At 29.7% G+C, this 13,148-nt stretch overlaps 2 protein-coding genes across 10 annotated transcripts in view; one reads left to right on the top strand and one right to left on the bottom strand.

Moving 5' to 3' along the window:
- The window catches only part of LOC127277002 (coiled-coil domain-containing protein 28B), an 81,313-nt gene that overhangs the window by 53,365 nt on the left and 14,800 nt on the right, over positions 1-13,148 (top strand). The window lies entirely within an intron of this gene.
- Positions 3,475-6,153, bottom strand: LOC127277001 (uncharacterized). The gene is made up of 2 exons (XM_051297777.1): positions 5,210-6,153; positions 3,475-4,597 (listed from the first exon to the last, which is right to left on the bottom strand). Exons 1-2 carry the CDS (start codon positions 5,393-5,395, stop codon positions 3,575-3,577), a joined length of 1,209 nt encoding a protein of 402 aa, XP_051153734.1. The 5' UTR covers positions 5,396-6,153; the 3' UTR covers positions 3,475-3,574.

Genomic DNA, 13,148 nt, shown 5'->3' with positions numbered 1-13,148 from the left:
AGAATATTTTCTATGTACTAAATCTTCTTCTTCTTAAAACAAGAATATGCGCTAGAATTGACGTGCTGCTAGCTTGTTCGCGTCGCCATTGACTAACGAGTCGTCATGCAATTATTTTATTAATATAATTATAGTTTTTTTGATTAAATGTTGATTACCAAAAGTGGTCAACATTACCTCTATTTGCCGCGAAAACTGTCAAGCGTGTGTGCAGTCGTCGCCACGATCCAACAACGTGTATATAGCTATATAGCTGTTATCGATTGCTTTTTCAGTGTAGCATCGATAAAGACGAGTGTTCTAACGTTGTTGTTGTTTTTTGCTTTTTTTTGTTTTCCTTGTTTTTTTTGTTCTATTTTTCAATGTTTTATATTATTATTTATATTTGTGTGTTGTGTGTAGGTAATAATATGTGGACGTCCAAATGAAAAGGTACCACTTTGGCACTATTGGACTTATCTACATGGTCAAATTCCTTGTTAAATTTGGGAAATTTTGAGGGGTCTTACGTCCATTTTGGTGCAAAATTCGCTGAGTTACAGAATTTTAAAGTTCAGAGTGCCAAAAACACCATTTCGAGCAAAACGAAATCAAAGATTGAAATTCAAATATCTCTGATTCTTCTGGGAAGTTATTCAGATGAGAGTTGTTTTAATTCAAGAACACCTTAAAGATGAAAAATCAATAGGTTTAGAATTTCCCTCCCATCCATTTTCAAAATAATGCATAACCGATAAAGTGGTACCTTTTCTAAAAATACGATTTTTAATTAATAAATCGATTTTTTTAAGTTAATAATTGTATGTCACTTTATTGAGTCATTTAAAGAAAGAAAAAGAAAAAGTAGACAAAAAAAATTTTTTTAATTGACTTATTTATGAAAAAATTTAAAAAATATCGAAATTATCATTTTCATAAAAACGAAATTGAAGACTATAATGCGAATATCTTTGGTTTTTCTGGGAAGTTATTCAGATGAGAGTTGTTTTAGTTCAAGAACACCTTAAAGATGAAAAATCAATAGGTTTAAAATTTCCCCCCCTCCATTTTTAAAATAACCTCGAAAATAACGTATAACCGACAAAGTGGTACCTTTTCTAAAAATGCGATTTTTAATTAATAAACCGAATTTTTTACGAAGTGAATAGTTGTGTGTTACTTTATTGAGTTATTTGAAGAAGAAAAAAGAGAAAGTAGACCAAAAAAAAATTTTTAATTGACTTTATTATGAATAATCTTAAGAAATATCGAAATTTTCATTTAAAAAAAACGAAATTAAAGACTATAATGCGAATGTCTTTGGTTTTTCTGGGAAGTTATTCAGATGAGAGTTATTTTAAGCTAAGTACACCTCTAAGATGAAAAATCAATAAATTTGAAATCCCCCCTTCTTCCCCCTTTATTTCGTAAACAATGAAGATTCAAAAAAACAATTGTTTTCTTAAAAATGCGATTTTCTATAAATTAACCATTTCTTTTTGTACGAAAAGGAATTAGAGACTTGACTCAATTAAATTTTTTTTTATCTTTATTAAAAACCATTATTTTTACTATTATAAACATAAAACAATTATTGCGATAGTTTTTATATACAAAGTTGAAATAATTACAAAAATAAATGGCTTTGATGTGACATTGATTTAGATATTTTTAACTCTATTTCATTTAAAAATTTATTTATAGAATTTATTTTTTATTTTATCATGAATTGTGTCGGGTTTTTTTCTTTTTTTTTAATGACAAATTTAAACGTCTTTTGATTTCTTACAGTAACCAATATAAATGCCAAAGTTTAAACAATAATATTCAACATATTGAATGTTCTTTTACGTTTTTGAAAGTTTTCGCACTGGGCAAAGAGGAATATTATTTCTAATTGAATTTCTGTGTCCTATTTCATTACAATAACCACAACGTGGATTTTTTCGAGATGGCATAAGAAGAGTTCCCGGCTGAAAAAACTTGTACAAGAAAATGTACAAGTTCTTGTACATGTTCATTAATGAACTTGTACATTTTCTTGTACATGTTCATGTAATGTTCTTGAACAAGTTCAGCATCCGGAATTGAGACATGTTCTTGTACCAGAACTTGTACAAGATCATGGATACGAAAATATACTTGTACAAGAAAATTGTACATGTTCTTGTACATATTTTTTTGTGCAGGTTTCATGTAAATTTTCTTGTACCAGATGTGGAACATGTTCTTGTACATGTTCATTTATGTCTTTTAAATTAAAAATTAAAAACTTTAAAGGCTGCGCAGTAGTTTTCTTAAGCCTTTACAGCTGCGCAATAATTTTTAGCATGCATAAGTAAAGAGTCTTAATAATTATAACTTATTAAAATTTCAAATTTTTTTCAAAAACATTTTTAAACAAATGTTCTTGTACAAGAACATAAACGTGTTCATGTAAAAGTACTTGTACATGAAACCTGCACAAAAAATATGTACAAGAACATGTACATTTTCTTGTACAAGTATATTTTTTTATCCATGATCTTGTACAAGTTCTGGTTGAAGAACATGTCTCAATTCCGGATGCTGAACTTGTTCAAGAACATTACTTGAACATGTACAAGAAAATGTACAAGTTCATTAATGAACATGTACAAGAACTTGTACATTTTCTTGTACAAGTTTTTTCAGCCGGGTTTCACGAGAATTTACACCAGCTGAACTATTTTCAGTAGATTGTTGAGTTTTTGCACGGTCCGACTCTTCAATTTGATCTGAATCTGCACGTTGTGAATCTCGAAGTTCATTTGATATTTGTACTGCTGGCAGGATTGGACATAAAACATCTTTGGAATCATCTTGTACAAACGGTCGGATTTTTTCATACAAATATTTTTGTCTCTCAACTGAAATTCCTTGAGGATTCACAACTGTCGGGAACCCTTTTTGTAGCTCTTCAATATATTCGTGTTTGAAAATTTTTACCCGTTCGTATTGAGGATTCTGTGATCCTAATTTAAATTTTATCTCACCAAGATTTTCTTTGTCAGTAACAAAGTGATTATACGAGAGCAGTTGTTTTACGGGAGCTGGAAAGAATTGTTTGAAAAAGCCACTCCAATCGTAAGAGGAAATTTTTACTTCACCTGATTCCGTTCCAACCGAGACTGCCATTATTGTGTCGCTCATTTGACAAGCCGAGGCAGCAACTGACAGAATATCTTCCAAATTATTTGAATCAGAAGATCGAAAACGTTTCTTGAAAAGTCCGAAGTACAAATCAGGCGAAAATTTCGTGTGTCCAACTGGCAGGAATGAAAGTTGAAACGAATCATAAAGTCCATTTGCTATTCGCCATGCAGCATATTGAAGCAAATAGTTATTTTTATTTTGACCGCAACAATTATCGGCATGGCATATAATATCAGTTTCACCAATTCCAAAATTTTCAAAAAAGTGATGAAGCAATGAAATCACCACATTGCTTCCTTTTCCCGTGTTGCATGATTCGGGTATTACATACAACACGAATTGTTTTAAAGGTTCAGCTGCTACACCAAAAAGAGCAACTTTATAACCAGCTAAAAAGTACAATGCTCCAACTTGCTGTGAACTATAAGGCAAACTGGGCAAAGTCGAAAGAATAATGCATTTGACCGGAATAGGAACGTGGTTCATGTTGACCAAGACGGATACCAAAACAGGAATTGTTGATTTCATCAAGACTCTGCGATATTGTTGTGTTGTAATAAGCTCGTTCGGTCGTTACGTTATCCAAGTGTTGAAGGGATTCATTTATTTTTTCTCTCTTCTCTTCTTCGGTCAATCCCTGCATTTTTTCTAACGATATAGTTTGTTTTTGGCAAACGTTGCATAAATCTGTCTTGGGTTTTTGGATCACGATATTGGCACAAAACGTATTCCATAAATCGTACCAGGTTGATTTGCCCACAATTTCAATATCTGTTTCCTCGGCAGCTTTTTTGTATAAATCGAAGATGTACGATTTACTCATGCTACAGGGTAAAATATTGAGATCTGTATTCAATCGATAAGCGGGCAATCGACCTGGTAAAATCAGTGCGTTTTGAGCACAAAATTTTTTTATAAATGTCACCGCTTTAATACGACACTCGACAGAGAAGCATTTAGAACTTAAGCTTGTGTTTTGGTGACTCCGTTGTTCCACACCATTCTTGAGAAAATGAGACTTAACGTTCCGTAGTCTTCTTATTCCACAACCAAATACGAACATGAAGAACTTTCGACAGACATCAACGCCACGGAAAGAATATTGTGTATAATTGGCTTTACGGATTTTCGGAGCATGCTCTTTTTGCTTTGTTTCTTCGTTGACTCTACACAAAGCATTTAAAGCACCTTGCAATAAAATGTGTTGATGGTTTACATGTTGATCGCAATATACATCGCAATCTTTGCAGCCAAGCCTACTGCTCATTATGTCCTCGATTTTAAAATTCTTTATACAATTATAGCCGCAGCCACATCCCTTCTCTAAAAACTCTTTTTCATGTTCTTCTTTTTCTTCAGAAATTATTAAACTTTCTATTTCATAGTCCTGGAAGATATTCCGTTCTGGAATGTCAACATTGTCTTCTGACTCGTCTCCATTATTCTTTGAAACAGAACAAAAAGAAAATTAATTTTAAATGTGATTCTGAATTTTTTAACGTTTAAGTGAACGGATTTTTTATTTTTTGATATTTTAGAAAATTATATAATAATAAAAAATAAATTAAATATTTATTAAATAAACAATTAATCTTTTAATACTCAAAGCAATAATTTTTAATTAAATTAAAAATGAAAAATTAACAAAAGAATTTTTTTATTTTAACATTCAAAATTCGAGAAATATTTTGAAATATTTCTAAATAAATAAATAAAAATCTTTAGTATGAAAGAACGAAATGAAATAAACCAAATTTTTATTTTGTTGGAATTAAGCTATTATATTGAATAAGGTAATTTCAAAATGATTTTCAAATATTCGCAACCTATTTATATTTTTTATATGTAATTTAGCCTAAAAATTTAAAAACTTTTTATATTTACAATTCAATTTTTAATTTTAAAAAATATTAAAACACTTTTTATAGTTGAACAAATTACTCAAAAGTATCTTTGGGTTTTTTCAAGTTTTTTTTTCTAAGTAAATAAATACATTTACTTTTAAAATAGTAATGGTAATAATTTCAAGAGAAAATTTTTTATAGATTATGCTTACATTTTCTTCCTGGTAAACATCAGATGTTTCAGAAGAATTACTGGAATAGTCATCATTAAATTCACGGTGATTACGAATAAAATAATCTTGAATTACGAATTCACTTCCTTCTGGCGTACTTTCGCCAAACTCAGATAGTGTCTGGGACGTTTGTTGTGACAGCCTGTCTAAATTATCCACCTCCATAATTATATTACACCTAAAACATTCAAATCATTCATAGCTATACGTTAAATTATTTGCTACATTTAAATAAGAATATTATTTTGATAAAATATATTGTTGGGTATCACCAGCATTACTTAACCTCAAACATAAAACATTTTTCATTATAATTTACAAGTTTTATAGAACTATACCACATATAATATTTTTTTAAGAGTAAAAATATTTTTATATTTTTAAATAAAACACAAAATGAAACAAGGTTGAAAGTACTTACTTGTAAATAATACCAATATTTAGTTTTCACATTGCAACTGTCTTTAAACAGTACCAACCGACAAATTAGTTTCAAAGTACTCAAACTATCCGCTAGAGGTAAAACTGCATCATAGAGAGAGGAAAACGAGACCAAATTAGTATGTGAGAGAAAGAAAGAGAGAGAAAGATAATCAGCTGTTTAATTCCTCGATAAATGTATCTACAACTTCCTAATTTCAATGTGACTTACCGGAGTCTTATCGATAAGTAATTTACCGCGACTTATTTTATGCACTAAATTTTTTTATATTTAGAAAAAGTATATTTTCTATCTGTTTAAAGTAAATTAACTAGATATGTGCATGTTAAAATACACTGGGTTACAAAGAAATGGTCAAGTCGTGTTTATTTAAAATTTTCTGTGTTTATTGAAAGTTTAGGTGTCACTGAACAAGAATATACCCAAAAAAAAATTTTTCATTCGGTCAGTTCCGTAAAAAACGAGATTAAAGTGTCAAAAAATCGCTTTTTTAGCACTTTTTAAAGCGTTGTAAAACGAAAACGCAAAAAGATAAAAACCTTCACGAGGGCTTGAATGAAAGCTTAAACCTTCAACTTTGAGTCCCAAAACTGAAAAGTGCATGATAATTGCGCAGAAAATTTATTTAACATGAAATAACTATCTCAAATAGTCAAAATAGTTGGGATAGAGAGCACTTGTTAAAAATCGATTTTCATTACCGAATTAGTGACATCCGACATCCAAGTTTATGAAAATGCTTCAGCAGGTTTTCAACAAGATCCGCATAATTTTTACTTTTTTTATTTCCGAGAAAATTCTCCACTACCAGTCTAAAAGCTTGACAAGCATTTTTCTCTTTTGCTGTCATTACTTCTTCCAGCTTCGTCGACTTTAACATTTGTCGAACTTGAGGTCCTGTAAATACACCTGCTTTTATTTTAGCATCTGATAGCTTGGGAAACATTGCTCTTATCGCAAGGAATGCTTTTGATGTGCTACTTAGAGCCTTGACGTATTGCTTGATTAGACCCAATTTTATATGTAAAGGTGGCAATAAAATTTTCAGAACTTCTATAAGTGGATCATGAATGACATTGTAGCGTCCAGGAGTCAGGTGTGGTCTTGCTGGCCAGTCTCGTTTGATGAAATGTTGTGAATCAGCCCTACTATCCCAAAGACACAGGAAGCAAGAATCTTTGTGTAACCCCCTTGTAATCCAAGTAAAAATCCCAACATTTTAAAATCACCGCACACATCCCACTGGTATTTTTCGTAATTTATTTTCTTCAGCAAAAGTTTGACGTTCTGATAGTATTCTTTTAAGTGGACTGAGTGTGCCACAGGAATTGAAGGATACTTATTTCCATTATGCAGTAACACTGCTTTGATACTTTGTGAAGAACTATCGAATATCCAGTTCTTTTTGATTTGGAAAATGTGGTTGCTTACTTGACTCATCTTTATCATCCATGTTATCATCAAAAAAGCAATCGTCATCATCATTTCCTAATAATACTGAATAGCATGCTTCAGTGACACTGTAGAAAAAAGTTTAATAATTTTAGTTATTTCAGGAATCACTTTTTAGTTATTTGCAATCTCTTAGATTAAATTCAGAAGCTATATAGCTGTTTTCACGTGGAAAAATAAAATATGCTTGGTCCGGGATAAAAGTAGGGATTTTTAAATAGATATATATTTGCGTCTGCGCAGAACTTGTAAACTAAGATCAACCAATCATAAATCTCCTTTTTATTTTTTTATTCCTCCTCGTGAAAACAGCTTTTCGTCCTAGAATGCAAAAAAAACCTTTCCCTCAGAATTGTGTAAATTAGGAACCGAATTAAATTATTATGTATTTTACATTTTAATGTAAGTTACGAAGTTACCTATTTTTACATTGCTCATCTTTTTCTACGAGCATTTCAGTTTGAGGACGATTAGGAACAGGAAGTATATCGCTATGTGGTATAGGAGAGGTTACTGAAGAAATATTTGGATAAACTACATCACTGTGACGATCATTTTTTTTGCATAAAAATTTGAAATGTCGACTAAACAGAAGTAGCAATCATCCTCATGATTGGTCGGCTCTCTCCACATTGTGGGAATTGCAAAAGGCATTGCTCTTCTAGAACCTCGCAGCCATCCTTCTAAAGTTGATCGACAACTACCACAACAAACATGAGGAGCCCAAGGTTTATCTTGAGAACTTATGGAAAATCCAAAATAAGCTTTATATGCTTCTAAAAACTTGGTTCCAACAACTATTTGATGCTTCTTCTGCTGCTTTTTAATCAAATGACCACAAACATAACAAAATAAATCTGGAGATAGTTTGCAGGGCATTTCTACTGACTTATATTATCATAAAAAGTATCTTTTCACTCGCAATATATCAATTATAATAACAATTTCTTAGGCTTCAAATGACTTTTTACGAAGACTAAATAACGTTAACAGTATGTTAAAAGACAGTCATTTGTCAGCGCAAACTTCAAAGAATTAATTGTAGATGTGTAAAATTTTATAAGTGTTATGAAATTAATGAAACATAACGCAGTAAATAAAACAAGTTGTAAATTCAGATATTCATTACATGAATATTTTACTTCCTCTTTACGATGTAAGATCAATTTATTGATTAATTCTTAATGCAATGAATAAGATTTTATTATACAGTAACATAATTTTGAATAAATAAACAAATTTTAGTAAAAAAGTGAATTTTTCAGTTTTAATTGTGATTAATATTATTAAATTTCAATAAAATGTATACTTTATATACACCAATCGATTCGTCTTGATGTAAAGAATAAGATTTTTTAGTCGATTTTATACAATGATTAAGATTTAACTGTGCAGTTACAAAATTTTGAATAAAGAATTGAATTTTTAATAAAAATGCAAATTTTTCGGATTTAATTGTAATTAATTCTCTCACTTATAATATAATTTATAATTTGTATAGACCAATCGATTCGTCTTAGTGCAAAAAATAAGATTTTATCATATATTCGCTTTAATATATATAAAAAAATTTTTTTTTGAATAAAATGAATTTTTTGATAAAAGTAAAAAAAAAATTTTTTTCAACTTTTTCATAAATCCTCTCGACAATTTTGAGATATTAATATGATATACATACCCAGCAATTTTTAGGCAAATTCGTTAATACCTCTTCGAGTTATCGTGTTCACAAAAAAGTGATCCACACACACACACATACATCCGGACAATTCATCAGGTACTCATATTTGACATTTATAAATAGAAATAAATTTGTTTGAAGCATTTTTAAAAATTTCAAAAATTAAAGGACTACAAAGCTTCCTCCACGAGGAAGCAAAAACACTAAATTTATTAATAACAAAATTTTTGAAACGCTAAATGCGACTACAATTGTATCAAAAATAAATTAAAAGGGATGATAAGAAAGATTCTTAACTAAAAACATATTAGGGTCAGCCGGGGTAAATCCGAACGGGGGGTAAATCCGAACGCTAATTATTTCAGCTTAATTAAAATTTATAAAAATAAGTTTGATATGAGAATTTTTACCTCAGATCCTCTTCAAGAGATTCTAAGTATTATCCCATTTTTCGTTTGTTAATTAGCAACAGCATAAACAAAAATAACGAGTATTGCAAAAAAGATTGAAAATCAAAGATGACACTCTTTCAGTATTTTGTCTCGTATTTGAAGAAAAAGAAGCTAAAAATTTATTTTATTATTTATAATTGTTTGTTATGAATACTAGAACAGAAACTATTTTTGATTTTTGCCTTCTGTAAAATTTTATTAATAATATCAGACCGTTCGTATTTACCTAGGAAAATTGGAAAACCGGGGTAAATCCGAACGGTATTTTCAATAATTTTTTTTTACATCAGAGCCACACAAAATTGTTTTTATTTCATTACACTATTATTTTAACATTATAAAAGTACATAGAAAAAAGTTTTTCTTTCTATACGTATCCTCGTTAGTAATTAATAAGCAGAAACTTAATCTCTGTTCTCTCGAAGGAGTGTTTCAATTTTTTTGCCAAATGGTTTGTTGAAAAAAGTTTTTCAGGATCTTAATAAAATTTGGTATTCTACGGTTTTTGGGGTCGCTAATTACCAATTTGAAGTCAGTTTTTCAAAATTCAAAATGGCGGACGAGAATTAAAAAATTCATTGGATTCTCTCGAAAATTGTTACTCGGGGTTTTCAGGGTCGCTGATTACGAATTTGGAGTTAGCAAATTTGATCATTTTTAAAAATAAGTTTTAGGAAAGTCCGCCATTTTGAATTTAAAAAATTTAACTTTTATTTTTAGGGTTCCGTACTCGGTTCGGAACCCTATTAATACCGGTTTTTTTGAAATCGTGTACCCCCCCCTAGCGGCCACACAAATTTATCTGGAGGGCTGAAAATTGGTACACATATGTATTTTTGCGTGTAGATTACAGGAAAAATATAGCGAACTTGATTGGAATTGATTAACATAGCGTTGTCAAGGAAAAACCATGAATTTTTACGAAAAATGCCTAAAAATGACTATGTACCCCCCCCCCCTAGCGGCCACATCTTTTGACATAAAGAGCTCAAATTTGGTACACTTACGTATTTTTACGTGAAAATTACAGGAAAAATATAGCGAACTTGATTCTGATCAATTTATATAGCGTTGTCAAGGAAAAATCAAAAATTTCGAAAAAAATGATTTATTCTCCCTAGCGCACACAATATTCTACCCAGACAGTTCATATTTAGTATACAAATGTATTTTTACGGGAAAAATACAGGGGAAAAAAAGCGGTCACGATTAGAGTTGATGATTAACTTTTCATCAAGTTTTTCAAGAAAAAATGACAATTTTAGGAAAAAAATGTATTTTTCCACCAAAAACGAACAAAATTTTATTTAAAGGAAATTAAATTTACATATTTTAACGTAATTTTACGTGTAGATTACAAAAAAAATATAGCGTGCATGATTGGAGTTGATTATCATAGCGTTGTCAAGGAAAAACCATGAATTTTTACGAAAAATACCTAAAAATGACTATGTACCCCCCCCTAGCAGCCACATCTTTTGACATAAAGAGCTCAAATTTGGTACACTTACTTATTTTTACGTGAAAATTACAGGAAAAATATAGCGAACTTGATTCCGATCAATTTACATAGCGTTGTCAAGGAAAAATAAAAAATTTCGAAAAAAATGATTTATTCTCCCTAGCGCACACAATATTCAACCCAAATTGTTCACATTTGCTGTAAAACTGTATTTTTGCGTGAAAAATACAGGGAAAAAATGTAAGCGCGATTGGAGTTGATGATCAATTTTTATCAAATTTTTGAAAAAAAATGATAAATTTAATAAAAAAATGTATTTTTCCGCAAAAAACGAAAAAAATCGGACAAGTGCGAGATCCACTCGCACTGAAATCGAGGGTTCCGTACTCGAAGCGAACTTATTTGGTATAAAAACAAATGTTTAAAAAATATGTGTTGTGTATTAAATAATATATGTGATACAAAAATGAACAATTTTTAAAAAAAAATTTAAGAAAATTGTTCCTCTTTTGGTATAAAAACAAAAAAAAATTTTTAATTTGTTTTGTATTTCAAATAATATAAGTGATACGAAGAGGAACAATTTTGTAAAATTTAAGAAAATTGTTCCTCTTCGTATCACTTATATTATTTGAAATACAAAACAAATTTAAATTTTTTTTTTTGTTTTTATACCAAAGGAGGAACAATTTTCTTAATTTTTTTTTTTTAAATTGTTCATTTTTGTATCACATATATTATTTAATACACAACACATATTTTTTAAACATTTGTTTTTATACCAAATAAGTTCGCTTCGAGTACGGAACCCTCGATTTCAGTGCGAGTGTAACTCGCACTTGTCCGATTTTTTATTGTATTTACATTCAATCACTCCAAAATTCTTTCTGTACCAAGTTTTGCAAAAATCCGTTATGATTTGATAAAGTTATTGAAGGTTTTAATTGTGTAATGCATTTTAATTTTTAACCTGTTTGATTTTTGTATTTATATATGATGCATTATTACATAGTAGGTTTATTATCGTATTTTTTTGAGTTTTTATATAAGTTTAACAATTGCAATACTTTAAATTTATTTTCCCTAAGATTTTTCTGAAATACAGTGGCGTTCGTATTTACCCCGGTATTTTAGGAAAGTTGCAAAGTATCGAGGTAAATACGAACGCTAAGTTTCCTGCGATTGTAATTTATCAAAAAGTTTTGCTACCCCAAAAAATTGTTCTATGGAAGTAAAGTAACAACTTCATGCACCAGATTATCGGAAGTATTTTTTTTTAAAGAAAAAACTTATGTTATTGTTGAAACTTACTAAAAGCGTTCGGATTTACCCCGATTGACCCTAACAAATTATTTTATTATTAAGTTTTGACTCACATATGACAAAAAAAGTTAAGTTATTTTCACAACATTATTATTTACAAAAATAATGCTCTTTTTTATATTTTCAGGACCCCCAAAAAACATTTAAAAACCAAGTTTTATGAAAATTAAATAAAAATTTGTATCCGACATTTTTTATTCTTTAAAATAAACTTCAAATTCGTAATCAGCGTCACCAAAAAACCCCGAGGAAAAAACTGCGAAAGAATTCACTCCATTTTTGAAATTTTTGAACGCCATTTTTAATCCGCCATTTTGAATTTTTTAAATCCAACTTTCGAAACGTCAATAGAAACGTTAAAAACTTCCAAGTAACAAGTTCCAAATAAATTCGGTTATGAAAATCGATTTTTAACAAGTGCTCTCTATCCCAGCTATTTTGACTATTTGAGATATTCATTTCACGTTATATAAATTTTCTGCGCAATTATCATTCACTTTTCAGTTTTGGGACTCAAAGTTGAAGGTTTAAGCTTTCATTCAAGCCCTCGTGAAGATTTTTATTTTGTTGTGTTTTCATTTTACAACGCTTCAAAAAGTGCTAAAAAGGCGATTTTTTGACACTTTAATCTCGTTTTCTACGGAACTGACCGAATGGAAAAATTTTTTTTGGGTATATTCTTGATCAGTGACACATAAACTTTCAATAAACACAAAAAATTTTAAATAAACACGACTTGACCATTTTTTTGTAACCCAGTGATATATTTCCAGCCAAAGTGTTGCAATAATATGCCGGAAACAACAGAAATTCACAAATTTCGCATTAGACCGACAATGTGGTACCTTTTCTTTTTTTTCAAACGATGAAATAAAATACTTAAAGTAGCAATAAATTTACGAAAACTACATAATTCGACAGGTAAGACCCTGTAGATTAATAAAAAAAAATAAAAAAAATTCGATTTTTTCCTTCGAAATTAGTAAATCGCGATTATCTCGGAATCTAGAACCGACAAAGTGGTACCTTTTCATTTGGACGTCCACATATAAACACCATGAAAAGAGTGAGAGGTCTTACTATGGATTTGATAATTAAGTTTATAG

This window comes from Leptopilina boulardi, unplaced genomic scaffold, assembly GCF_019393585.1.
Source record: "Leptopilina boulardi isolate dan_hultmark-lab unplaced genomic scaffold, ZJU_Lbou_2.1 LbouV2_162, whole genome shotgun sequence".
In the NCBI taxonomy this organism is placed as follows: domain Eukaryota; kingdom Metazoa; phylum Arthropoda; class Insecta; order Hymenoptera; family Figitidae; genus Leptopilina; species Leptopilina boulardi.
The sequence above is the reverse complement of the archived record's forward strand: the minus strand, read 5'-3'. Positions and strand labels throughout refer to the sequence as shown.

What these genes read in the sequence shown, in the direction of transcription:
- LOC127277001 (XM_051297777.1), bottom strand. Translation starts at nt 5,395, where the DNA reads ATGGAGGTGGATAATTTAGACAGGCTGTCACAACAAACGTCCCAGACA. An exon ending in ATGTTTACCAGGAAGAAAAT is followed by an intron (nt 4,598 to 5,209) that starts GTAAGCATAATC and finishes TCTGTTTCAAAG; the next exon opens with AATAATGGAGACGAGTCAGA.